The 27,825-nt window shown below is 31.0% G+C and overlaps 2 protein-coding genes and 1 long non-coding RNA gene across 3 annotated transcripts; 1 reads left to right on the top strand and 2 right to left on the bottom strand.

The window, feature by feature from the left end:
- Positions 1 to 5,516: 5,516 nt before the first annotated feature.
- LOC130800269 (uncharacterized) lies at positions 5,517 to 9,550 on the bottom strand. Its single transcript, XR_009039392.1, has 4 exons — positions 9,228 to 9,550; positions 9,028 to 9,131; positions 6,470 to 6,539; positions 5,517 to 6,112 (listed from the first exon to the last, which is right to left on the bottom strand). It is a non-coding gene; the product is annotated as an uncharacterized LOC130800269 (long non-coding RNA).
- A 914-nt stretch (positions 9,551 to 10,464) lies between these two features.
- LOC130800267 (protein OSB2, chloroplastic-like) lies at positions 10,465 to 14,090 on the top strand. Its single transcript, XM_057663724.1, has 5 exons — positions 10,465 to 10,934; positions 12,311 to 12,449; positions 12,556 to 12,643; positions 12,740 to 12,846; positions 13,688 to 14,090. The coding sequence occupies exons 1-5, from the start codon at positions 10,576 to 10,578 to the stop codon at positions 13,862 to 13,864; spliced, it is 870 nt and encodes a 289-aa protein (XP_057519707.1). The 5' UTR covers positions 10,465 to 10,575; the 3' UTR covers positions 13,865 to 14,090.
- An 874-nt stretch (positions 14,091 to 14,964) lies between these two features.
- Positions 14,965 to 17,064, bottom strand: LOC130800268 (auxin-induced protein 22D-like). The gene is made up of 2 exons (XM_057663725.1): positions 16,642 to 17,064; positions 14,965 to 15,922 (listed from the first exon to the last, which is right to left on the bottom strand). The coding sequence occupies exons 1-2, from the start codon at positions 16,851 to 16,853 to the stop codon at positions 15,547 to 15,549; spliced, it is 588 nt and encodes a 195-aa protein (XP_057519708.1). The 5' UTR covers positions 16,854 to 17,064; the 3' UTR covers positions 14,965 to 15,546.
- Between the last annotated feature and the right edge of the window lie 10,761 nt (positions 17,065 to 27,825).

Raw genomic sequence — 27,825 nt, 5'->3', positions numbered from 1 at the left:
TTGCTATGTAGTTGTCAACTATTCTTACTTTCGCTTGGTATATTTTTTCTGTCTTTGAAGCATTTGTTCTCTAAATACCAATTTCTTTGAACGATACTGATGAGTTGAAAAATAAATTATAGCATACAAACTATTAAGTATTAACTGGAATGTTTCTTTAAACTGGTGCTTGTGTTGTGCATTGTATTAAGTTTTTTTTCCCTGGAAATCAATTTATAATGTTGGATAAAGTTGTGGAATTTTGATGTCAATTGATCTTGTGGGTGATTGATTGTAAAATTATATATATTATTAACATTAGTCTATAAATATCGCTTTATTGCAAATTCAACACATTCAAAAATAAAAAAAAAAGCAAAAACAAGTCAGACCCGTTTTGGACCTGAATCCGCAGTATCCGTGGATCGGGATCTGGGTCTTGCAAAACTGGACCTGCAGATCCGGGTCCGAATCTGGAACCTGTTCCTGAAAACGGATCTGGATCCGGGTCCACCTGGACCCGGTCCAGATTCGACCCATTGCCATCCGTATCATCACCCCTATAAAGAACTTAACAGGTCAAACTTATCTAATCAGTAACCCTTCATTCACTTTGCCCAACTCATATCCACTACATGTCTAACAGTCTGACACCTCAATAGAAATGGAGGTGGATACAAGAAACATATTAGGAAAACATAGAAAAGTTCAGTATCCATCTTGGATACTTTGGATAGTCCCATTCTGCGTGATATATCTCAGTTTGATACATATACTATATGCAAGTTGCATTCAATAACAGTCCATCAACAAACCTAGTATGAGGAAATTTGAAGGTGTTGCTCCGCAATGCAGCTCATTATGAAGATGTAAGTCGATCTGAGAAAGAACAGAAACACAGCTAAGTTGTATACTTGTATATATTTCAAAGCAATCCAGTTTAGCACAAATTTCGAATCTACAAGCTCTAGTTAGATGATCTTTCACTTTTTGAGTCCAATCAACAATGTTCTCAGGGAATTAGATTAATAAAAATTGATAACAATCTTATTACCAAGAACTCATTCATTGCAGAAACCAGAAGCCAACCACCATGCTGCTGTTGAGCAAGATCCAGCAAAGGAATGACAGCTGACTGCTTTTAGTTAGATGGGTAATGAGATAATATCTCCTTCACCTACACAAATAAATATGGAAAATTAAGGAGGTCATAAATATAGCTTGATTAACAAAAAGATCTAATTTCCTTATTTAAGACTTACCAAAGATTAAACTTTTATATTGCCATTGAACGGTCGAGATTTTCACATGGTGTCACTTCAAGATAGCAAGTAGCCAAAGATACAATCAATATCACAAGTCCTTTTTTGAAATGTAAAATTGATTAATGTTCAACATTGAGGTTTAACAGCTGAGGCCTAATAGTAATGAGTAGATACTGGAGGAATTTAACACCAACTATCCTATTTTGAATCTGAAATTCAAATTACACGAAACTGAGATGCAGAAACTGAATGGCAGCTCAAATTTACATGGCATATTTTACTTCAGCCATAGTTCTTAAATTTAGTGTAGTGTCTCTTTCAGGATCAAGAAAACAGAAGTAGCGTAGTGACTACCAAATTTTCATAGAAAACAGAAGAGCTCTGGACAAAGAGCAGTAAAATTTAAAAACAGTAATCCTAAAGCACATATAGTTAAGACTTAAAAGTAACATTACCACTTAACATGAAAGAGGATAAAGACACATTTTCCGTTATATTCCATTACCCCAATTCTAGTATGTGGCTCCCACCTAGGGGCTAGGGTGGGGTTTGGAAGAGTCGGATGTACGCAACCTTACCCTTGTTAATGATAAAACTAACAAAGAGGTCATTTCCGACAAATGTCATGTGCAATTTCACATGAATAAGAAGTGCACATAAGTTAATAAGTCACTTTACTTTAGTCCATTATAATCCGAAAACAAAGAACTATAAAAGCATAAATCTTTGGCTCCATCAAAATAATGGACATAAAGAGGATAAAGACTGATCAATCAAAATTTTAAACACTTCTATGAACATCAATTTCTTGGTAGTATGATAGAATTGAGATTCTACAAGACACCTAATCTTTAACTCAAACTTAAAGTATATAAAGGCACCTACGTATAGATGATGAGGATTCAACTAATGGTGTATTGATCAACTTAGACCACCTTCACAGATTAACGGGCCACATAACCATTATTAGAAAGGCTAATCTGATAAATTTAGAAGATGATTATCTAGAACTATCTAGTGTTAAGTAAGAAGTAATAGTTAGAATATATTAAAGGTATGAAATAAGAAAAAAAATATCCAGATAAAATCCTAGCTTAACTACTAGAATGTTCCATAGCAAGTATGAATTGAGTATTATAACACTAGCATTATATATATATATAGCAAGAAGCTCTCATAAAAGCAAAGAATTGAGCCATGAGCTCAAAATCACAAATTATATACACAAAAATAGAGACGTTGATAAGTGAGACATGAGCTCACATAAAAATAGTAGTGAAGAACGTAAAGGTGCGGAAGAAGTGTCCCACCAAAAATATTCTTGTACAAATTATTATGCAATCAAATATTTGAATTAAGTAAATGCAATAGAATATTTATTTGGGTCCAACTACAAATCCGCATGTGCCCAAAACTTCTATCATGGTATCAGAGCTCGAAGATCGAGAGGCCGAGAATAAAGTACGATGAAGCAATCAAAGAAAGGATTAAAGAACCACAATAAGAGTGTGATAAGTATTTTGATAGTTTACAAAAAATTACTAAGAGAAAAAAAAATTAAATGAGAAAACGAAAAGATAATTTAATAAATTAAGTAGGTTAGTGACAAGAGCACTAATAAAAATATGAAAATGAGGGAGGTTAAGAACATAAGCATTAACATTAGAAAATGGCAAAAAATATTTAAAAGATGTAGATGAAGAAATTATAAAGAATGTTAATGACATGGGCATTAACAAAAGAATTTGAAGAAATTTGACAATAAAAAGAGGATAGAGAAATAAGAATTTATGAAAGAAATATGAAAAGTGTGTGACATGAGCACTAACCAGAGAAAAAAATGAAGGGAAAATATGAAGAAAAATTGGTGGGAGCTGATAATAAGAGTAAAAAAACGGAAAAAGACATAAACAAAAAAAATAAGGCGAAAAAAAGAGAAAAGTAAAAGAACATTGGTGAAAAATTTGTGATGGCTAGTAACAAGATTACCTAAAAAAATAAAAATACGAGAAGAAAACAAAATAAAATGAAAACAAGGAATTATGGTGAAGTTTAAGATAAAAACATAAGATGTTACATGTATGACTTGGGGTGGTGACATGGGCACCAACAATTAAAAATTTGGAAGAAAGAAAATATTTTGGAAAATGACTGGTGACATGAGCACAGTCCACAAGAAGATATGCTACAGATAAATAGTAGCTGGAAGACGCTTGGTTACAAAAATACCAGCAAGAAGAGAAAATTTGAAAAAAATAAGATTATTTAACAACTTAATTCCAAAAATAAGCTCCGTGAAAACTTATTTCTCAAAATAAGCGTCCGTACATCCAAGCCTAGCCTCGGGAAGAGTCGCTGTTAGTAACAGCGAAAGTGAAAAAAAAAATTAAAAGCCCAAAGTCGCTGTTAGTAATAGCGACTTAAAAAAAAAATTAAAAGCCCAAAGTCGCTGTTACTAACAGCGACTTAAAAAAAAAAATTTTTTTAAGTCGCTGTTACTAACAGCGACTTAAAAAAAAAATTTTTTTTAAGTCGCTGTTAGTAACAACGACTTAATGCGTTTTAAGTTTTCAGCTCACCTCAAAGTCGCTGTTACTGGGTGGTTAAGGTTTTTTATTAAATGTTTACTGTTTTAGTACACTAATAAACGATGCATTTCTTTGTTGTATTTTAATTTATTGCTTATATATGTCTGTATTTCTAAAATTGTTCATTTTATCTTTCAGGTTGTCTGATATATGAAATCTTTGCTGGTATGAAGCTTAACAAGACAGAAGAACTCCGAAATACTTCTTCAATTCCAAAGGTATCACATATTTTCTATGTATGATGTCGTTTTATGTTATAGTCAAATTCTTTAAAATAGCTACAAAATTTAATTGTTAGTAAGCACGATTTTCTTACATATGCAAAATTATGATGAATTGGCTACTTGGTCCTCAAGATGACAACAATTCTTTTTGTATGTCTTTTTATTATTGTTCTTTCAGTCGTTGCTTCCAGATTATCAGAGATTATTGAGTTCTATGTCGTCCAAGAGATTAAATACTTCCAAGCTTATTGAAAATAGTGGTAAGTTTTGAAAGGTTTCTAGTACCAAGGTTATGATTTCTCTAATCCTTTTACTTTATTCAAGGAGGAATTACACTTCTCATTCTCTCCATATGCAATCCTAGAACTCTATCTATTGGACAAGTTCATTCATGCCGATACAAGCATGTACAAATGGCCCCATCTTAGTATTTCTCTTTCTAAAATGTAGGTTACGCTGCTGCACAAACTTGTTCATGTCAAATGGGACATGTTGCTGTTACTAACAACGACTTAATATATATATATATATATATATATATATATATATATATATATATATATATATATATATATATATATATATATATATATATATATATATATATATATATATATATATATATATATATATATATATATATATATATATATATATATATATATATATATATATATATATATATATTTTAAGTCGCTGTTACTAACAGCGACTTTGGGCTTTTAATTTTTTTTTTTACTTTCGCTGTTACTAACAGCGACTCTTCCCGAGGCCAGGCTTGGATGTACGGACGCTTATTTTGGGAAATAAGTTTTTACGGAGCTTATTTTGGGAAAAAAGTTGTTAAATCGTCTTATTTTTTTCAAATTTTCGCAAGAAGACATATACTTTGATAGCAAGGGACAATTGGCGACATGGGTGTCAGAAATGAAAAGTCCAAGCTAAGAGATTGGCGAGTTGGTGACAAGTGCATCGACAATTTCTAACGATATCTTTAATGATTTTTGAAGTCTAGATTTTTCAGATTAGGAGGGAGTAGTAGGAAGGCTAATCAGAAAAATTTAGAAGATGCTTATCTAGAACTATCTAGTGTTAAATAAGAAGTAATAGTTAGAATATACTAGAGATGTGAAGTAAGAAAAGAAATATCTAGAGAAAATCCTAGTTTAAGACTAGAATGTTCGATAGCAAGTATAAATAGAGTATTATGACACTTGCATTATATATAGCAAGAAGCTCTCATAAAAGCAAAGGATTGACCCATGAGCTCAAATCACAAATTATATACACAAAAATAGAGACATTGATAAGTGAGACATGAGCTCACGAGCTCACATAAAAATAGCAGTGAAGAGTATAAAGGTGCAAAACAAGAGTTCCACCAAAAATATTGTACAAATTATGATGTAATGAAATATTTGAATTCAATAAATGTAATACAATATTTATTTAGGTCCAACTATAAATTCCGCATGCGCCCAAAACTACTATCAACCATATCATGACATTGAAACTAGACACAAACATAAGACATTAGCATTTAGTTTTTTGTTTTTGATCAGACAAGTTAATTGAACACTCACATTAACATCCTGAATTCAAACCGAAGGCTATGGCATTCTTAACCTATTGTATCAGATAGATAAGTCCAAACAATATTTGAGGTCAAATAAGCTTGACGTCCTTCTGCGACTCGTCTGTACTCTGTACTTGTAACTACTCGACTTACTATTGACTGAGTAAACAGGGTCATTACGGGGTTTATTTTTCAAGAAACTTAAATCACACTTCCAAAACTTGAGCAAAGGGGTCACCAGCTCTTTAACGTAACTAACTCAGCTAATTCTCAAACCAAACGTCTAATCTAAACACAAGGTAAACAAACAGATCACTTTAAGTTCAATATAACCAACACAACCAAGTCTAATATACATTTATCCAAAAACCTAATACAAAACTACAAAATTTCCCCATGCTCAGCTCAATATGACATCCTTGGCACTCTAATCAACATCGCTAACCCATCGTTCCCAGCCGGTTCCGATCTGTAATCAAACTAAAATTTGAAAACAACAGAGGATCAGATTAAACTGAATGAGAAGTAACAATCCAAAATAATAAAACACAATAATTCAAAACAAAGTTTAAAAAACAACATCAGTTTCCTAGATCTATGTGACTCTCGGTTGAGACTAGTCAATATTTGAATGACAATTCACCTCAAAACAGGGGAATAGGAGACAATGTCTCAGCAATCCGTCAATGACCAGCTCGTAAGCCCGATCCATTGACCATATCAATATCATTCATAAACAAATTTATCTCAACAATATAAATTTCACAAACTTTAATAAAACATTTTCAAAAATTGTAGTCTGGCCAGACTCCTTTTTAAGAGACTGCTACTACTCACCAAAGATGCTTCAAGGAGCTAAGTCTGTTTCTCCGCGATCGCTAAAAAGGTTCCTCAATGACGTCGTCTCCTGGAGCATAACAATCATAACATCACAACAAAGCGTTCGATACTACAATCTAGGTTTATTTAACTCATTGCATCTCCTCCTAGCCACCGCACCTTAACTAAGACTTTATTCTTAATACTCCAACAACTCATGCCATAGGGTCATTTCTAAGCAATTAAAAGAATCTAAGGTTGTTTATATTCTCCTAGAGGATTCTCAATACTCATTATCTTCTTTATACATCTAACTAACAAATATAACCATTTTAGTCCATTAAAATATTCAAAAGACTACTACACATCTAAGATCACTAAAAAACTCAAATTTAGTTGTGAGAATTAGCTTTTACTACAATTACAATTCCACAATTAGGTTCATATCACCACTTTGACCATATTTATTAATAACAACATTCAAATCCCAACCCTCACCACTACGTATAAACCATCAAAATTTTACAAATTCATTCCAACAATCATCATCTTCCCATTATATCCTAAGTTGTCCAATTTTATATATTATAGACACAAGAATAAGTATTCTCTCTACAATCCTCAAGTTCACAAGTATTTAGTGTTTCATCCAAGAGCATCAATTTATTCGATTATTTGCCATTATCATTACTTGCCACAACTCCTAATTTCTAACAGTAATTCAACAACTCAATATTACATATCTAGCTACTAATCTCAATCAACAAGACTCATCTAATTAATTTATATAAATTTCAAGATTCCTGAAAATTTAGGGCTTAATACATGGTAAAAGAATATGCAAATGAAAGTATGCCAATGAAATCAACCTCATATGAATAAAACATAAACATTGAGAAAGAAGAGAAAAGAAACCAAGAAGGGTTTACCTTCTGTTTTGATGATCAGCAAGGAACACAACAAAACAGGCTTTAAAAATTGATGTTTGTCTTGAATTTTCGATGCTTAAACCAACAAGACCAAATTCCACTTATTTTTCCCCATTTCGGCTGGACAAAAACTTGGGAAAGGAAAGGGTTCAATTGCTATCTTGCTAATTTCTACTTCAATGGAATAAAATCCTACAAGGATGTTGATATTACATGAAATTCCAATCAAAGATGGCTAGGGTTCGAATCTTGAGAAGAAAATCAGAATATTAAAGAAGAATAGAATAAAATTACACATAGAAATTGAGAGATTCAAACCTTAGTTTGTTTACACCAACAATCAACAAGAGTAGGGCATCCATGAAACTTGGTTTACTCGACAATCAATGGATTGAATGAGGAAGATGAGTGTGATTTTGGGTTGTATGTATGAGGAAGAAGGGAAGGGTTTAGTGGATAATTAGAATGCGTGAGAAGAGGGAGAAGAAATGTTGGGGATTTGAGTTACTAGGTACGAAGGGGTTGGGTATTTAATTATATATATATATATATATATATATATATATATATATATATATATATATTATTAAAACTTACTTAACTCACTTGATTCATGGTAGATTTTCTAATTGGTTTAAAGCTTAATATGATTTTATTTATTTTGAATTCCTGAATGTTACAGTACTAAGCTACGTTTTGCAGTCTCTACAAATTTGCAAGTCACAAGTTACTCGGCCTCAGTAAACTACATATACTGCCACATATTTTGTATCACTTATAAAACCATCACATTTTGTGAGAATTCAACGAGAGAACAAAGATTCTGTTCCAATAGCGTTGAATGCTCCTATTGCATTGCCTTAAGCACTATCTAATCAAGCTGCCAAGATCATCCAAATTTAGACATGGATATTTTTCCATAAATTTCATCTAAATTCAACCAAGAAATTATTTATGATGAAGTCTTTTACAATATAGTTTGTGTATATGTGGGATTTTAGGAAGGGAATGGGATTTTGTCTCAAAAAAAGTTCAAATCCTTGTTTGTCTAAGGGAATAGGATTAGGGAATGGGACTAAAAAGGATAAAGTCCCCAAGAAAAATATCTTGGGGAGGGTTAGTATTTTTGTTGAGACTTTTATTTTCATTTTTTCTTCCAATTTTCTCACATGCCGGGTGGGTATTTTGGTTGAGACTTTTATTTTCATTTTTTTTTCCAATTTCCTCGCATGTTAGAGGGATGAGACTTTTTTTATTTTCAATGTCTCATCTTAAAAATCTCATCAAAAAGTCTCATAAGTCTCATTCCCTTGTACCAAACACCCAATGTGTGTTCAAAGTTCATGAACATTGCAACAATTTACTATCGTGAAAATATTCAATTCAATATTTCAACCCTAACCAGAAGTATCAATGTAAGCCAAACTGATCAATTGATAAATTACACCAAAATTTATCACAACTGGAACAACAAATGCTTACAGAATCAGCTGCAAATAGCGATATTCAACTTTTCATACTGAAAAAAAAAATAATCACCTTCTGTTGATTTGTTTCAGTGAACTTCCAGTTAATGTTAGAATTATTATCAGGTGTTTCAATGTGCAGTAAAAATTATCAAATGAAACGAAGTAAGTTTACAAAAACCTAATAAAAGCCAAATCAACCGAAATTGAAGAAAAAGCTTGATACGAAAAATCCATAAATCAATAGCTTGCATAATTAAGAGCAGTAGAGAAAGATCGAGAAGCCTGAAATGAGGAGAGAGGTCGTATGTTAGACGTAAATATGTCGTTTAATTGGAAAATGAAAAGCGACGAAATTGGAAACTGTAAATAATCGATTACCTGAGAAGATTGGCGGATAACTTGACGGATCTCCAGAATGCGTTGAGCCGTCCGACGAGTGAACATTTTCGGTTTTCTTAGGAGAGTGGAAGCTTAAAGAGCTTCAACAATGGACGTTCGGGGTGGGGAGAAAAGAAATGAGGAGTTGTGTTTTTAGTCAGGTGATGACGACGAGGAGGGATGTGACTAATAGTTCCAGCGGGGCCGACATCTGGATGCCATGAGCCGCAACGACACCAGCAAAGGCACAAGTCGGTTAGGCACGGCACGACTGAACTATTCGTTTTTACGAAAATTCTTGTGAGAGACTTAGAGAAACTATTTTTAATTTGGTCCACCTATAAAATAAAATATAAAATAAGAATATATATTAATTTTTAGTGGGTTGGGCTGAAAGACAATCTCTTAAGAGATTGACTATTATTTCTATTAAATGACACGATATAAAATAAAGCCCATAAACACGGCTCGCTTGCACGACCAACTATATGGTCTGCTTGTTCGCAGAGCTCATATCCTGTCATAGGTTGTTGTTAGGGAAGTTGAGCATGACAGAATGACCCGTCATGGCATGTGCCTAAGCAGTATGGTCCACTTTTTCGATCTTCACCACTCAACTCAATATCAACGTCTACTTTGAACTTTTAATGTATATTCTTAAATTTTAGTTGATTAGTACAAATATCACATCAACAAATAAAAAACACAGAGTTATAAAGTCTTAACAAAACTAATCACAATAGTTTTTTTTGTTCACCTTTAAAAACTTATTACTAAGGAAATAATATGTTCTAATATATATTAGTATTTTGTTTTCTTCACCGTTAAATTAAATCCGTCGATAAAGTTCTTACATATTCTATCTAGACTCTTACTAAATATTATCAAAATGAATTGAACTTTTCAATTCTTACAAGTTATAAAATTGTACCTATTAATAAATTTTACTCAATTAAACTAATTTTTGATTTATGCAAATTCATTTTTTGATCAATTTAGATTTGGGGGCAAATTTATTTGAGTCAATTAAAATTGTAACTTGTTAGTAATCAGAAAGATCATGTATTTTTATATAATGTGGGTGAATTAATTTCATCTAGCAAGTGAATCTAATCTAAACCATCTCAATGCAAATTAAAATGAACTTTTTTATTATACCAATTAACAACATTTAGAGTTAAATTAATCATTTATTAATTAATTAATACATTAAAAAATGTATAAAATGAAACGAGTCCAATAAATTGAATCAAAGGGACGGGTAAAAGTCTGTAATTTTCTGATAACATTTAGGTAGCGTTTGCCGCCAATCCATTAGCAAAATCGGGAAAACGGAGCAAATACAAAAATGGCGACGTTAACGACAATGGTTTCTTGTAAACCTCCAAACCGTACAAAAACTCCATTACCACCCATCGCATTTTCATCGATATCATTCCCTCTTTCTATCTCATTTTCTCTCAGGCAAAACATCAAACAGTTGGTGTGCAACGATGTCGCAAGATGTTCACTAGACAATCCAGACTCAAACGAGCAAATGGGAACGTACCCAAGACCTTCAGAGATCCCGTGGAAGAAAGAACTCTGTAATTCTGTTCAACTTATAGGGATTGTTGGGGTACCTGTTCAACTTACCCACCTTAGTTCTGGCAAAGTTGTTGCTTCTACTCGTATTGCTGTCCGAAAATCTGCCACTGATACTAGTTGGTATTTTACTGCTTTGTTTTGATTAAACTGAATTGCGTTTTCATCTTAGAAATTATTTCGATTTTCCTTGGATATTGGGTAGTAGTGGTTTTCATTGTTTGGTTCTGGATGAGTAAATTGGGGTTCTTCTTTTTCTTTCAAATGGATTGATTTTGTTGTGCAATATTGTCAAGATTAAGGCGTTTTATTGTTGTGGATTGATTTTGTTGGGATTGTTGTTCATTCTAAAAGAAACACAATGCATAGATTGGACATTGAGCCAGCAACCATAGAGTAAAAATGTTAACGGTTGCGATTTGGTAACGAAATGGTGATGCGGTAACGCCTAAATATTGGCCAAAATCAAAAGATATCCCTTGATTTTTTACCACTTTACAACGCGGGACATTTCGGTTCGTTTTTATAAAAACCTTTACAATGCGGTCAACGCGACTTAATGTGGCCTTGTTTTTACAGGCAACAACCATAAAAAATATTTCAGTGCTCCAATGATAGTCAAAGGGGATTAGATTTTCAAACCTTACTCTTGTGAATTATGATAACAAAGAGATTGTTTCGGTGATCTTTGATTGCATAGTTGGCTTATGTTGGTATGTTTTTACTCTAAACTTGCATGATGTAGTCTTGAAAAATCAGTATCTTTTGTTCTGTGTTTGTTAATCATTAAAGTAAATAACAAAATTGAGAACGTGTTTCTAGTTAAGGGATCAAAGACCTAGACATAGGTTTTCAATACTTTCATGTGTGATCTTGGGGTCAAGTTTGACGTGAAGCAGCTAAGTTTTGTGTAGAATCACTCTGTCGAGAATAACGTGTGTAAACATTCCATTTACTTCGGTTGAGGACCTCAATAATTATCATCGATCTTCTGATGGATACTTCGGCTGTTATGTAATGTATACCAAATTAGACCACTTTAAAAGAGGCAAAATTGGCTGAAATTAGGAAGAACATGCTCATTGGCTATATCAGTTTTGTTCCTAAACGATGTATTGTACTTTGTTGATGAATTACCTTATAAAGCTCTTTATACAAGTAGGAAATGGTTTCATTGTATTAGAGATAGACTCTTATTCTAGTCTCTGCCTAAAAAAGTCTACTGTAATATCTTTCAAGATTTGTTCGATGGAGTTTTGGGCTTAAAAGACTAGCACTGCTCACCAATGCCGTTAAAGTTATCAGAAATAGCTTCGTGTTTTTACATGGGTAAAGTTAACTTACATCCGACCTTCTTACCCCGTCTTAGCAGAAGACACTTGCAATTGAATTACTTTTAAGCCTTTGTTTTGTTTGATGCAAGGAAAATCTTTGTGTTGGAAATTTTAAGGATCTAAACTGTACAATACAAGGCAGACAATGATACCTCTTTGTTGCAGGATCAATCTGACGTTTTGGGATGAACTGGCACATGTAGCTAACCAGCATTTGCAGAAAGGTCAGCAGATATATGTCTCTGGTCGTCTGCTGTCAGATACTGTTGAAACTGAAGATGGGAAACAACAGACTTACTACAAGGTTATTCATATATGACTTCAATTTAAAGCTTAGTGAATTGCTTTGAATAAAGATCTTAAATGTATGGATGCATAATTCATGATAATCATGAATTCATGACCCTCAGGTAACCGTTCAGCGACTGAACTTTGTTGAAAGGAACTCTTCTTCCCCTGTGGCTTTATATGATGGTAGCTCTGATTTAATGGCGACATGTGAGTTGATCCTCTGCTTACTATAACAGTCTATATGCGTATGCTTTTTTGGAGATTTGCATCTGACATTGCATCCTTTTTTTGACTGTTCAACAGTCGGAAAGTCTGAGAACACTGCTGCGACGAGTAAGCTTTCCACTCTAGAGTTGTGGCAAGCATTTTTTGCCAACCCGACAGAGTGGTGGGACAATCGTAAGAACAAGGTAGTCCAATATGTTTTAAAGACTTTTCAATACCTGTTTGCTTTTAAATATTTCGTGATTGTTTTCAGTGTTAAGGTTATATATTAGCATTCAGTAATGAGAAATTTGAACACACTCATTGTTAGAGTAAATCTGAACCAACTACTAGATACATTTGAGTAATGTTAGAGCTGCCATCATACTCAAATCTGCACTCCCTCTGCCAGTCACTGTGTGTAGTGATTAGTGACCCCTCAAGTCAGCTTCTCAGAGGAGAAACTGTAAGCGAGCTACCATTGGTGATCATGTTGCCAATATCCAAAGCCATGTGTTTCTCTACTTTAAGTGTTCCCTACGAGTAAAAACCATTTGAAACTCTATTTTATGATGCTTTTTGTTTGAAGAGTTATTGGTCAGAAAATCGACAGTGCTTGACAGCGTAATACATCCTGTGATTCTATCATTAAAATTAGATAAACCTGAAAAGTGCTCGACTCTCGAAAATCACAAGCTATTTTTGGCAAGCCGCACATCTGAAGGACTTCATTGATGTGGGTTAAGTCTTAAAGATAATCTTCAAATGAGAATGTGATGAGTGCGTTGTCCTATATGGTTTGGATAGCTATAACAGGCCTTCTGATCTTGAATGATTTTTACTGTTATTCATGGCTATTTTGTTCATTCTTGATTCGGCCTTGTATTTGCACCATGGAACTTGCGAGGCACTCCTTGCACTTTGATGTTTTAGTGTGTAAAGAGTAAGGCTGTATTCTTAGATTTTCCTTTGATCATCTTGGGCATGTTGGATTCATACTGATATATTGTCTTTGGTTCATGTTCTCAATATTTTCTTTTTTCGCAGAAAAATCTTAAATATCCCGATTTCAAGCACAAAGATACAGGGGAAGCTCTGTGGGTGGAAAGCAGGTATAATCCTCCATGGGTGAAATCTCAACTGGAAAAATTGGATCCGAAAATGCAGTCTTTTCAAGTGCAGGAAAAAAGAAGTTTCTCCAGTTATTTCGATGGCAATTACTAAAATACGAGTACCCATTTAGTTACTTCGTTGCTAATCGATATTTTCTGTACACTTGTTTGCATATTTACTGTCGAATTCGTCCTGTTTGTCGATAGATCAGTGAGAAATATGAATTGTGAACTCAGCTTATATCTTTTGTACAGATAGTATTAGCCATTTGGTACTCTCATCGCCTGTCTAATGAAATGTACAATTTCTCTTGATGAAAAACTTCTAAGTTCTAATCTTTGATCAATCTTGTTGAGTTTTGTGTATGTTACTTGGACTCGGGTACTGATGTCGGATATTGATACGTGTTCAAGTATCGAATACGTCTACATATTTAGTTTTACGCCTAAAATGAAGTGTCTAAGTGCCATACTAATCCCTCTGAAGATCAGTAATTGAAGTGTTAGCTATATAATTCTAAGTTTTAAGGCTTATAGGATAAGTTTGACGAAGTTACCCTACATTCACATACATTGTATTCCATAATACTTTTATTATGATTAATTATAATTACCATCAATGTTTAAGGGATTAGTGTTGGCCACTTAATGAACAAAGTACCTATTAAGAAGGGTCAACCCTGAAATTACTCTTAGTTACATTTAGATCTATTTTGGGTTTTCAAGTCATATGACCTTTTCTTCTTCATGAAGTATTATGTCCCCCTACAACTTGCATATTTTGATGTTGCAGTTAGGGTTATTCAGCCTCTTTGTTATGTACAAGGTCTACGACTGCATACGAATTTCTAAATTAAGGAACCTCAAATATTACATGATAGCAATTTCTTATGTGGAGAATTAATTCTTATTTCAGTTGAAGAGCATATACTACTCTAAGAAAAATTATGAGTTTCGATTCTTACTTAACTCTTCTTCCAACCCTCAATCTGCACTATATTAAAAAGATAAAATTAAATTAGGATGTGTTTTTATGTATTTTTTTTCTAACTATTCTCTAGTTCAATTTTAAAATGTAATCTAGAGAACCAATATTTATTTAGATGATGCCTCGTGTAGTTATAGCCTGAGTATGAAAGTTTAATTTGAGGATACTAAAAGAAACATTGGCAAAGAAAAAAGGGAATAAAGTACATAAGATCATAAAAAGTATATGTTAATTTGATTTTGCTTTTTCTATCATTTTTATTATCTAATTTTTGCATTTGTACAATTGAATTACATAGTATATCCAAAGCAAACAGTACAAGTTTTGATTTTACTAAAATTTGCAAAAAACCCCAAAATAAAAAATCAAAACCATCGCAATACAAAGTGACATGAACCAAATTAGAAAACTAAAAATGAACAAAAATTGAGAACTATCTGTGTGTTCCTAAACTCTTTTTAGACACACAAAAGAGACATAGTATATATATAACATATTCTGCGGCTACAACCTTTAACTTATAATTCTCGCCTTATAGCCCAAAATATGTTATATACACTATCAAAAAGTAAACAAACAAACCCGATAAGGGTTTGTTTCTCATATAAAAGTTGATAAAAGTGTTGTCCTATGTTGAGTTACACACTTTTTGACATAATTTTCTAAAGGACTTGTGGGTTTTATTGATAACCTGCATTTCTCCTGTCCTCTCCCTCGAGGGGGCACGGGTATAGTCTGTCCGCTATCTTTTCCCGAACCCTAACTTTGTGCTGAATACTGAATTGATAACCATGACCATATAAGTCTTAGAAACACCCATGTCCTTTTGCTTCGGAAGACTTCATGATCCGAAGCCTTTTACAAGATGTGATGAACATCACCCATGGTACATCTCCGACTAACATCCAATCGCCGTCTTTGTCTTCATAAGTCGGGGCGAATTCAGATCCGTTATATCCATCCCTCTCTGAATATTTTCCGATACATACTCTAAACATTGTTTCCAATGCTTTTAATAGCTCTGTATAACTATTATACATGCTTAAGTCAATTTTCCTCAAGTAGGGTGCACCATCCATGCTTACTTTTACGTACATCCCACATGTATCAGCTTCTGTTTTCTTGGGTTGTATGTTGTTTTTCCTGTAGTTTCTGATTGGTGGCCATCCTACAATTTGTGCCCTGCAGATTTCATAAAGTAAACCGTCAGTGATAAGTATATACATAGTTTAACGGAGCTGAATATTTATAATTATTGGATTATATCAACTATATTACACATTAGTATACAAAATTGTATATAATATTTGCCACAATCATTTCGTTGTCATTATTGAGAAGGGTAAGATTGTATATATAATTCTCAAATCCTTCATAGGCCAAATTCATTTTAGGGTATTAAAAGGTTAATGATGCGTATGCTATGGCGGATTCAAAATCCAAAATCATGAATATTGCCTTTTTTGAGGTAAACAATTTAAAAAATTATAAAAAATTTCGTAGAATTTTGTTGTAAAATTAATGAACGACCCCCAAAAACTCATTACTCCAAATTAACTTATACAAGCAGAATAATACAATAATAATTTTAACGCGCGAAAAAGAAGAAAAAACCTAATTCCTAAAACAATAAAACTAAAAAAATGTTGAAACTAATTTTTTTTTTTAAATTCATAAATAGTACGTGTTACTTAATGTTTGAGTTAGACCGCCTATATGCATACATCTGACCCATGAACCCCATAGGTAAAAACCATTTAATGACAATTAGGTAATGCAATCATGAGATAACCTTTTGATCAAGTTGTAATGACTTTGACATGATATTAAAACTCATTAGGTTACAGGTTTGAATCTTAATCATAAGTTCTTAAATAGATTTATGAATAATAATAACTTACTTGGAAGGAGGAGGGTAATCTTGATTCCTAGCATCAGAAACACTTGAATAATTAGATGATGAAGAATCCTGATCATGTATTTGATTAGATGCTAATCTCTTATTAGAAACTGATTGATTCCCATCATCTTTACACCCAGGTAATCCTAATCTAAGCTCAGTAGCTTCAAGATGAAGATCATTATTATCATAAATCTCTGATCTAATTGCCATTTTTTATGTTAACCCAATAATTAATTCAATCCTTTCTAAATTAAGAAACTGTCAATGCAGAGAAGAACTCCTTTGAATATATCAAAGCTTGAGAGAATGTGAATGTAAAAGAGAATGAAAAATGTGTTTAAAGTTGTGGTAAAGAGATAGGAAGGTAAGGAATACTATTATATTAAAAGAAATTGATTATGTAAAGGAAACTACTAACTAGGAGACAGAATAAAACATACATCTAAGTCCAATTTATTCTGCCTTTTACTCGCCCGTCCCTTTCAGATTGCACCCAACATTTTTTTAATAAAATTAATTGGATTGAAATTTAGTTAGAGAATACGACAAAAAAAATAAGTAAACAATAAAAATGAGTGAAATAAATGTATGAATGAAATTGAAAAAAAGAGTAAAATCATTATTAGAGAAAAAAAAAGAAAATTTGATAAAATAAACTAATATAAAAAGTAATACAAATTAAAAAGATAGATAGAATATTTATGTGCATAGACTAGCTGATTAAAGTTTATTAGTTACCCACACACAAACAAATATTATCCTAGACGTGGTTTTGAGGCCACGCGCTTGTGTGGACCGTGGACCGTCTTATTAAAGAGAAATTTTATAGCGATTGATTTTTAAAGTTGATTGTAAATAAAGATTTATTTGGTGTATAGTAAAATAGTTTATTAAGAAATATTTTTTTATTTTGACACAAAATGGTTGGGTGCATGGTCAAATTATTTAATGCTAATACTTGGTAAATTAGATAATTAAGAACTTGTAGTTTTGAATCGCCTAATTTTGAATAAACTGCTCATAATAGCTTGTTCAAAATTAACTGGTCAAACTAGATAATTGAATCGGTTAATCAAATAAGTCAATTCAATCAACTACTAATTATCAGTTATTAATAGAGTAAAGAATCGAGTTTTATCTAAATTAAAGCAAATATTACTTTTCACATTTACAATCCCGAGTTTGATTCTCATCTAATTTTAATTTTCTCCCAATCGATCTTGTAATAAAAAAAGATTGGGGGTACTAAAAAAAATTTAAGTTTTTAAAATTTAATTGAAAGTAATAACTCCAAACTTTATATTTAAACTTAATTAAATATAAAAAATTAATTTATACAATTTATTGTCTAGGCCAACTATTATAGAATTTCCCGTGATCAAAAGGGTCGGTGGGGATGTTTGATGATGATCTGAAGCACTAATTTGAGTCGTCTTTGGTATGATTTTAAGTTACACGGTTAGGATTGAAGTCTTCTTTTGTGTTTAACTTTGTTTATGGACACAGCTAATGGGTGTTGGGACACTGCTTTCTAGTGAGGAGACATTGGAGGGACAAATAACAACCAATTCGTCTAGAAGACTGGACCAACCATTTTTTCCACCCATGGACAAGATGGATCCTTAGAGGGGATTTCGGATCGTCCGATTTCGAGGAGAGAGAAATATGAACATGATGATGAGGATGTTAGATCATTTGATCACTATGTGATAAAAGTCCCCCACTTGTAAACCTGATCGATGTAAAGTCGGACATGTTTAGAATATGATCTGATGAATTATTTGATTTAAAATTATAATAATAATATTAAATTATTATGTAATATAAAAGAAAAATATTAAACTAGTTATATATATATATATATATATATATATATATATATATATATATATATATATATATATTAGTATTTTGAATTCGTCAAGAGGGATGTTGCATATAAAATGTGGAGACCATTGGCATGTGGGTTTTGAGGTTGTGTTTAGATTAAGGGACCTTTTCTTTGGGCAGTATTATTTGACAAGTAGAGTTTAGTTTAGGTGATGTATGATTTATTGTTATTCATCAGAAATTTCAGACTGACTTATAATTGCAGTTTGAAATTATTATTTTCTACTCTTATTAAGAATTTACTCCTCTGTTTCCTAGCAAAGAAAACATTAATGTATTTTATTAAAAAAAGTAGGATATATATTTAGTAATAAAGAAATGAAGATAGAGATTAAATTGTGTGTATAAAATTAAAAGAAAATTAAAATATACGAATAATTAAAAAAAGTGTTGTACTATTATTCAAAAATAAAAATAATGTAAAATAAAAGAAATAACTTAAAATGAAAAATAATGCTAAGACAACAATTAACGCTTTGGAAACCAGGGTATTCTAGAAGTATAGATAAATTTCGTCAATTTTGTATAGCATCCTTCTTTGAATTTTTTTTGTTATTCATAGACTCGAAAAGTTGACTTGTATCCAAAACTTTCATGACTTGAAATGATCACTTGACCTAATTTGATATAAGTCTTATTTGGTAATTGACTTTTTGGTTAATTTATTGATTAACTTTTAACTTTTAAGTTATTGATTGTTGAAGTAGTCCAATAAAATAACTTTTTATTCGATTTGTCAGCACATTTTTTTTCTTATGAACAAATAATAATTATCAAAAATCTCATTTCTCAATTGATAAACTGTTAACTTAACATTCAATAAAAAAAAGTCAATACTACCACTTGGTCATATAAGCCAAGTCAATCCACCAACAACTAAAGATCAATTGCCAAACATGAGGGAGAATTTAGTCAAAACCGTAATAAGATTTTTAATTCTTTGAACACTTGGTTAATCCCATTTTTTTCTTAATAATCAGCAAAGCCAATTGCACAAAGAAGCTTCTCAGGAACCTTCTTATTATAAATAACTTGCAAGTATTGTAAAAGATTCAAGATTATCAGGTTCCTTTAATAATAATAATAATAATAATGGTATAAAAAATTGAAATAATAACTATAACAACTTCCATTTACATCCCCTTCTTTTCCAAGTGGGGGTTGTACAACTTACTATTTTTGTTTAGTTACATGTTAAACTGTCATATCCTAAAAGATCCTAAAATGATGTAGTAACCATATTCTATGTTGGACAAATTAAGAATTAGAGTATTAGAAATGTCATTTTCTTTAGTTTAGAAACCAACTCAAGTAAAAGCTTAAGATGATCATTAAGGCGCTATGATATATTATATACTCTAATACAACCCCTCACACGAGAGCCCATTGGGCTTGAAGTGTGGATGCAATACGAGTCTTCCTCATATCTAGTGCTGAATATTCTACTTTAAATGAGGGGTGATTGAGATTGAACTAGTGTCCTCTTGCCATGCTGACTCTGACACCATGTCAAAGAATCAACCCAACTAAAAACTTAAGCTGATAGTCGGGTCCCAGGATGTAATGTATACTCTAACATACTCTTACTCATTTGTCATTCGTTTGTTTGAGTTTGCTATTAAAAGTAATATACTATGAGGAGAAATGTCACTTTCAGTAGCAAACTCAAACGAATAGTAGAAGTACTCATAAAATAAATAATTGTAAATCTTGGGTTTAAGAAACTATAGTTGTTGAGCTTATATACTATCTCTACAAGATGTGATTGATTTTGCAGAAGCATAATAAAGGAATATATCAGGATATAACATATTTTGAAATGTCAAACTTTTAAGTTTTCAATTGAATTGATAATATGAAATTATTTAAACTTTTCGAAACTTAATAACAACTAGATCATATTTATAATGAGAATAAATATTAATTTATAAGAGAAATAAAAGTCAAACTAAGAAAAAGGTTATAATGACAACTAGAGTATCAATCAAATGCCAAATAAACATGGCTTTTCATTGGCCACAACAACATGATATTATAAGTATACAAATTCTTTTAGTGAAGCTTCATTATTCATGATCAATCTGTAGTGTGGTCCTTTATTCCTTGAAGTAATTATCAACTTTATCTGACAAGGAACTACAAAATAACTGTGTGCACATATGCACATACTATTAATTGGTACTACAATTATTACTATGATTTATATTGCTGCTACTTGTCACAGCAAATGCTGAAAGTTTTACATGCAACTACCATGTATAATACTACAAAATACAATCACCATCATTATGTTGTGATCGTATATTAATTTTTTTTATTTAAACATATGATGTTTTAAGAGATAAGTTAAATCTGATATTTATTTTTTAAAAATTTGTAAAAGTAATTGTGATGGTTTAAACATGTCAATATGCAAAGGAACATCATCCAAGCACTTGTGAGATCTAAGGTGAAAAAATAACAATTAACGAAAAAAGAATTAAGTAGTTTTAGAACATAAAACGTGAGAGAAGCAAATTACGAAATAGGACATGAGTGAGTTTCACTTCGCCGCAGACTTGACCAATTAAGGATAAAACTAGTTGGAGACGTCGAATTTGTATCTAAGATTTTTGGTAATTATCTTGACCCTGATTATTATTTGAGTCTTTATCATTGTTATATATATATATATTTCTGTGGTTTGTTATTATCCTTTATTTTTGTCTTGTCTTGTCTTCTCTTATCTTGCCTTGCTATTTGCCGTCTTATTTTTGTTTTAACTTGTTGGTCTTGATCGAGCTGATGGTCTCGCCGACAACAAGTTTCTTGGATAAGGCCTAAAAAGTATGATTATTGTCTTTTATCCCTCCTCAGACTTTGATCATAACTTTTATATACTAACTCTGATAACGATGACGACGACAACCGAAATACTAGTTATGATAACCATTAGCATTGACCGCAAAAACCATTTCACTACTATTAATTACAACCGCAATTGCGACCAAAACCATATTTTTTCGCATCTATCAACATCCATTAGCTAACTAATAATTTAATGGTGCCTTTGATTCGTTGGAAGAAGATGATACGTGGGAGATTATCATGCAGGATTCAAGGTGGGAATTCATCCATCAAAATCAATTTCGTTGTCCCATTTTGATTTGTTTTCTTAGAAAGTTGTTGATGTTTAAAATAAATGAAGATTTTGCCTAGTTCTTCAATATTCTTAATTATTAATTAATTTTGCAAGTGGATTAGAATAATTAGATGATAACATATATTTATATTTATTATAACAAATACTGACTTTGTTATTATTCTCATTGTTGAAGGAGCACAAAGCATCACATTTATTGATCCTAAGCTTTTTAGTCTTTAGATCTCTTAGCAAATCAAATCTTTATCATGATAAGGATGATTATATTACTATTCATCTCTAATTATGAAACTAAATAGGGCCTCCTAATAAATTCAAGCAATAGGTTTTTTTATTATAAAATTGTCCGACGATATTTATAATCAATGGTCAGTTGAAAACAATCATTTTATCCATATAAGGATGGTAATGTTGTATGCGTACACTCGAGCCATTTACTGACATTAAGATAATAGAATAATATTACTGTGTCGTTGTTTCGGGGATAATAATATATATTTGGAAAAACCAAATCAAAATATCTCTTATTAGACTTTTGAAAGAGAAGTTAAGTTAGTAGCTAGCTCTCTTCCGCTGCGTTAGTGTTTTGGTTTATATGATTTTTTTGCTCTTTTTCTTTTCTTCAAACTGAAGTGTTTATATTGGAACAAAGATTCATTTTTGGCTTGTCGATAGAGGAATCACAAAGATTCATTTTTGGCTTATCGACAGAGGAATAGGCGATGACCAATTCACCGTAGGTTTTATGAGGCTTATAATGCCTTTGAATTTATATTTTGTCTTACCATGTTTATTGTAATTTAATACCTCTGATTTCAAGGTAGATGCTGTCGGATTTCTGACTCACCTTTTTTAATCATCATAGATTATCCCTCAAGCATTTTAGATTATTAATGTTTTAAAATATGTTTTTAGTAACATCCAAATTTCCTCTCGTCCTTAGCTATTTTAGTTTCATTTAAGGGGTCGAAAATTCAGGGTATTCTTATACACACATGTACTTTTGAAACATAAACATTGTTGACCCATCTAAACTCTTATAATACTTCATTTCGAGATACAACAACCAAGGAAATCTATAGCAATTTTTTGTTCTACCAAAAACTCTTATTAGGTTGTCTATAATATTCAAATCCGATACTTATACTCGAGTCCATATCTTATAGTATAGTATGTAATTGGTAGGTTTTTATCCACATATTTGACTATTCTAGGTGAACCCTATTAAATTTTAAATGTATATAATATAAATAACTAAGCTAGCCAAGGGACAAAATATATGGCTTGAGAGTACATAATATTAGCTGTGATATCTTGTTTTATGGTTGTGATGGTATTGACAGATATTTGTATGAATTAATGTAATAGTTCAAAGTAGAGGATGAGTATGAGACATGTTCCACCTTGCCAGCAGCAACGTACCATTTAGGCATTCATTAGTTGAAAATGAAATAACTTGACTTATTGACATGTACTTGTTTTTGCTACTTTTAATACTTATTATATTTCTATCTATGATGCCAAACATTTTCTCTATCTATTCAACCTGAAGTGGTGGGAATATGTTTGAATATCCTTAAAAATCAATTTAATTAAAAGCTTAAATTTTACGATCAAAGTTTTAGAATGTATTATGTATTCTATTATGTTTCTTCATCTAAGGGCTCTTTAGGCTGTAATTAAGTGTATTATGCACATATTAAAAGAAACCAACTCAACTAGAATCTTAAAAATGATAGTTGAAGTCTCAAAATATGTTATATACTTTATCACGCTTACTCCCTAAAAAACCCTTCAGTCAATAAGTGTATAATGTACATATTAATATGTTTGAATATTTTCACCAGATCAATTTAACTAAAAGCTCAAAAATAATTTAGAGGCTTATATAAGGGACTGAATCAGTATTGAAAAGTGTGTGGAGAGGATAATACAAGGGAAAGGGGTTTAGGAAACCTATAGTGGCTTTGTATTAGTGAATGTGTGGGATTCTATTAAAAGAGAGATCTTTGAGTTTGAGAGGTTGTTCTCAAAGTGTGAGAATTGTGTTATCAATGTATCCAAAATATCTCATTAATCATGTGTGTGTTCTTATTTTTACTTTTTCAGTTTTTTAGTGTATGCTTTGTTTTCCTATTGCCTTTTCATCATATTATTCATTCTAGTGAGACCTAAGCCTTTTATTTTATGGACAACAAGAATATTTTACAACATGGAAGCATTAGCAACTGAAGTTGCTAACATCTCAAAATCTCACATGTGTTGACTCCCCATATGAATACAATTTTCAACAATCAACATGCAAAATCCCATGTATAGTGGGAAAGAAATAACTTCTACCACTTTATAACTTAAGTTGCTAATGCTTCCATGTTGTAATATATTCTTGAAAATTGTACAATTCGAAACGCATTTATCCTACCCTCTTCCCACTTTCGAGAGACGAGAAGTAGGAGTATAATCTATTTGCTATTTTTCTCTTTCAGATTTTGATTTTGTAATGAATATTAGACTATAATCAAGAACAACACCAAGACAAGACAAACTCAACCTAAGTTTTTTAATAAAGTTTAGTAAAAATAAGTTTAACGTTAAGGAAAAATGACGAGAATAAGACCTTAAAGGGTTTCTATTTACAAATGTTGATATGAAAAATCATATCCATCTTGACTTTACGGTTAGCAATTTGTATTTTGTCTCTGATTATGTTACAATCTACTATTTTTCCGCTCATTTGTGTACTTATACCGAATATTTTATGAAAGATACTCTTTTTAGTCTAGGTAATTAATGTCACAATTTTGAAAAAATAAATATAAAAATCATGAGTTGACTTAGTATGTGGTTGAAGATCTTCTCTTTTCTTTTTTTCTTATCTGTAAAAAACTAATCTCATAAAACATGGAAAAAATTAGTTTTTTTTTTGCAAAAATTGAAGCAACAAGTTGGCATGGGAGACCTAAAAAGGAAGTTAAAGCAAACCAAGATTGTCTATCTAAGGCCTAACACACTTTTAAGGACTATTGTGTTATGTTACCTCCAAAATGGTTTTGTGCACATTCAAAAAAAAAGGGTGTAATGTGTAAATTAATGTATGGGCTAAAGGAAATTAGATTAGGAAATGGACAATTTTTTGAGGTGTCATTGTCTTATGGCTCATAATAATACTTATGCCTTGTGAAATCAAGAGAAAATTTGCTCAATAAATATTTATTGTACCTCATTGCCTCAACCACAAAACATTTTAGGTCCACTTTCTTTTCTTTTCACATACTTATCTTTGAATCTTCAATGAATTATTAAAGAGTCCACTTTTTTTTTTTCTTACATTCATGCACTTCTTTGGTATATTTATTATATCAATCCTTTAAATAATAGAATTCAAATAATGAGCCATAATCAATTTCAATCACGAAAAATCCACAATATTTTCTATAAAATATATATTTAATAATATTTTTATCTATTTAACATATATCTACCGACAACACTTCATAGATGACACCAATCCTCCTTCTCTTGATCTTGTAGTTAGAGTCGTTTGATCTTCAAACCATCGATTTAACATATAAGTTAGTATTTCACATTTTTTATTCCGTCTTTACACTATTTTTTTAATGATATTTGCAGACAATTCCATTATCAAGAGTATATATAATATTTTAATGATATTTGCATACTATTTCATTTGAAAGAGTATATCTTATAATGCTAGTGTACATATAGCGAATTTGATGGGTTTAAAAATATAAGATTACTTTCTGAGGATAGAGGGTTAGAATTTTAATGGTACATACATTATATAACATCTATCAAATTATTTCTAAGATAATAATAAATTCTATCAAAATTTTAGCCAAGTTTTCATTCTTATACATTACATTAAATATTTGTAGAGTATAAAAACTTTTCAAAAAACTTATAGATCCTTTTTTCATTTAAATTCCTTTTAGGTGAAATAAATGTTGATATGTCTTTCATTTGAAAACATTTATTATTATGGAAATGTGGTTTTAGATAAAATAATTTGATTAAATAGTGGTGCATGAATATATGAATTTTCTTGATGTAAGAGGCCCCACATTCTCCATCCATATATAATTCAATGTTCCCTAAAGTGTCTTTCAAAATTATGGCTAAGGTTTCCAAGCTAGCCATCACCGTCTTCTTGACCGTACGTCCTTTTTGGACTCATCTTTTTATTCCATAAATTAAACCGTAAGGAAAATTCTTGACATTATTGATCATAGATCTATGTTTAATTGATTCAAATAAAGAATTTTATATATTATTATGATAATTTTTGTTAAATTAATTATATACATTAATGTTTGAGTGATCAGATGTACATACGTTATGTTTCATCATCGTTTCATAAATTTTAAAACAAGTTTTTGATCTTATGAAGATATTAGCTTTGATGTTGATACATTTAGTGATTAATTTCAAGTGATTAAATCAGCTTTAGACTCGAATTTGTATTCAGATCCATAAAATTCACGAGTTGGATGGATATAAGTAAAGGTAAAGATAAAGAACACTTCTAGTATCGCGCATAAGATAGGATTCGAGTATAAATTCATCTGAATCTAATATTCAAATCTGACTAGAGCTCAAAAATAATATGTGGTACATAGAATTATGAGTTTACCTAGTAATCAAAGGTTTTACATTCCAATCTTATGATAATGATTTAATTCATTTCTCACCAACTACATATAAAATCAATTATCATTTTCTTTGTATCCTAAAAATTCTCATAACCCTCTATTAAAAAACCTAACCCAAATAATTTTGCATAAATAGTTCAACAACCGTACTCAAAACAATCAAAGGACACACATGAGTACATGTCCCAAAAGTGGGTCATTTTGGCATAGGAAAAAGGGGAGAAAAAAACAGAAAAAAGAAGCAAAATAGTGATCAAATTAAAATGGGTAATGAGAAACAAGAAAGGGTGTTCCTCATCAATTCCTACTAGTACTTGCACCCCATATGTCATCACCTTCGTTCATTGTATCAAACTCATTTTATATTTTTGTTTTAACTTTCAAATAACACTATCCACGACAAATTCATATATATTCCTCGAATTCTAATCAAATGTACTATTTGATTATATGCACTAATTTTTTAAAAAAGGAAATGATTATTCATATGGGACCACATAAAACGAATGGTTAAAGCAAAAAGGTGAGGAAAAAGTGATAATTTAATGATTTTTGTATAAATAGCTAGATCTCATTATGGTATATAAGTAAGGAAAAAAAGTTATTAAATAAGAAAATAAGACACTTGACGTGAATTTTCCTAAAGATAAAATTAGTTCATAGGTTATTCAAAATAAGTAAAATAGATATTCAATAAAGATAAAATTAGATCAAACATTTCAGATCAATATTATTTGCTTACATAGGATTATTAACATATGAAAGTTTCGGTCATTATAAAATCATAACAATTTCATATTAATCTCTAAAATAAGAAAGCTCAACCTAATATCTACAACCATATAAAAATTCATATTTTTAAAAGTAATTTTTTTTCATTTAGAAAACAAGAAAGTTAATGTAACAAAATTCACTAGAAAACATGGAGTAGAAGACATTATTTCTAGATATAAGGATAAGATAAAAAGGCATTAGGAATTGAAAGGAAAACACTAAAATTGAGAGAAATTAGAGCCCTTAAAAATCCACTTGGGTAAAAAAAAGAAAAAAAAAAAAAAAAAAAAAAAAAAAAAAACTTATTCTTATTGGAAGTAAAAAGACAAGAGTTGTCTGTTTTTTATGCTCAATCAAATTTGAATGGAGCTAAAAAGTTGAGACAAACCACGTTCTCCATATTTAAAGCCAAAAAGTTAGTTACTACTCCTTGCTTTTTTGGATAGCAACTCTTTCCATCGTCTATGTACTTACAAAGTACTCCCCTTCCTCCGATTTAATTCATTAAGATATCATAATTTGTTACTTTTTTTTAGTTTATGTTTGGATATTGGTTTGGTGGGTACTAGTATCATCTCTTTGTTATTTTTTTTAAACCTTAATTTTATATAGAATTACTCTCTTTTATTCAGCTTATGTGTCTTATTTTCTTTTATGGTTAAGTCACCTTAATTGCTCATTTTTATTTTTTGTATGGATTTTTGAC

Source organism: Amaranthus tricolor, chromosome 14, assembly GCF_026212465.1.
Source record: "Amaranthus tricolor cultivar Red isolate AtriRed21 chromosome 14, ASM2621246v1, whole genome shotgun sequence".
NCBI classification, from domain to species: domain Eukaryota; kingdom Viridiplantae; phylum Streptophyta; class Magnoliopsida; order Caryophyllales; family Amaranthaceae; genus Amaranthus; species Amaranthus tricolor.
Note: the sequence above shows the minus strand (reverse complement) of the source record. Positions and strands in the feature narration are given on the sequence as shown.

Excerpts from the sequence above, each read along its gene's own strand:
- LOC130800267 (XM_057663724.1), top strand. The coding sequence starts at position 10,576 with ATGGCGACGTTAACGACAATGGTTTCTTGTAAACCTCCAAACCGTACA. Across the intron at positions 12,450-12,555 it reads AACAACAGACTTACTACAAG|GTAACCGTTCAGCGACTGAA; the intron begins GTTATTCATATA and ends CATGACCCTCAG. Across the intron at positions 12,847-13,687 it reads GGGACAATCGTAAGAACAAG|AAAAATCTTAAATATCCCGA; the intron begins GTAGTCCAATAT and ends CTTTTTTCGCAG.
- LOC130800268 (XM_057663725.1), bottom strand. The coding sequence starts at position 16,853 with ATGGCAATTAGATCAGAGATTTATGATAATAATGATCTTCATCTTGAA. Across the intron at positions 15,923-16,641 it reads GATTACCCTCCTCCTTCCAA|GGCACAAATTGTAGGATGGC; the intron begins GTAAGTTATTAT and ends TGAAATCTGCAG.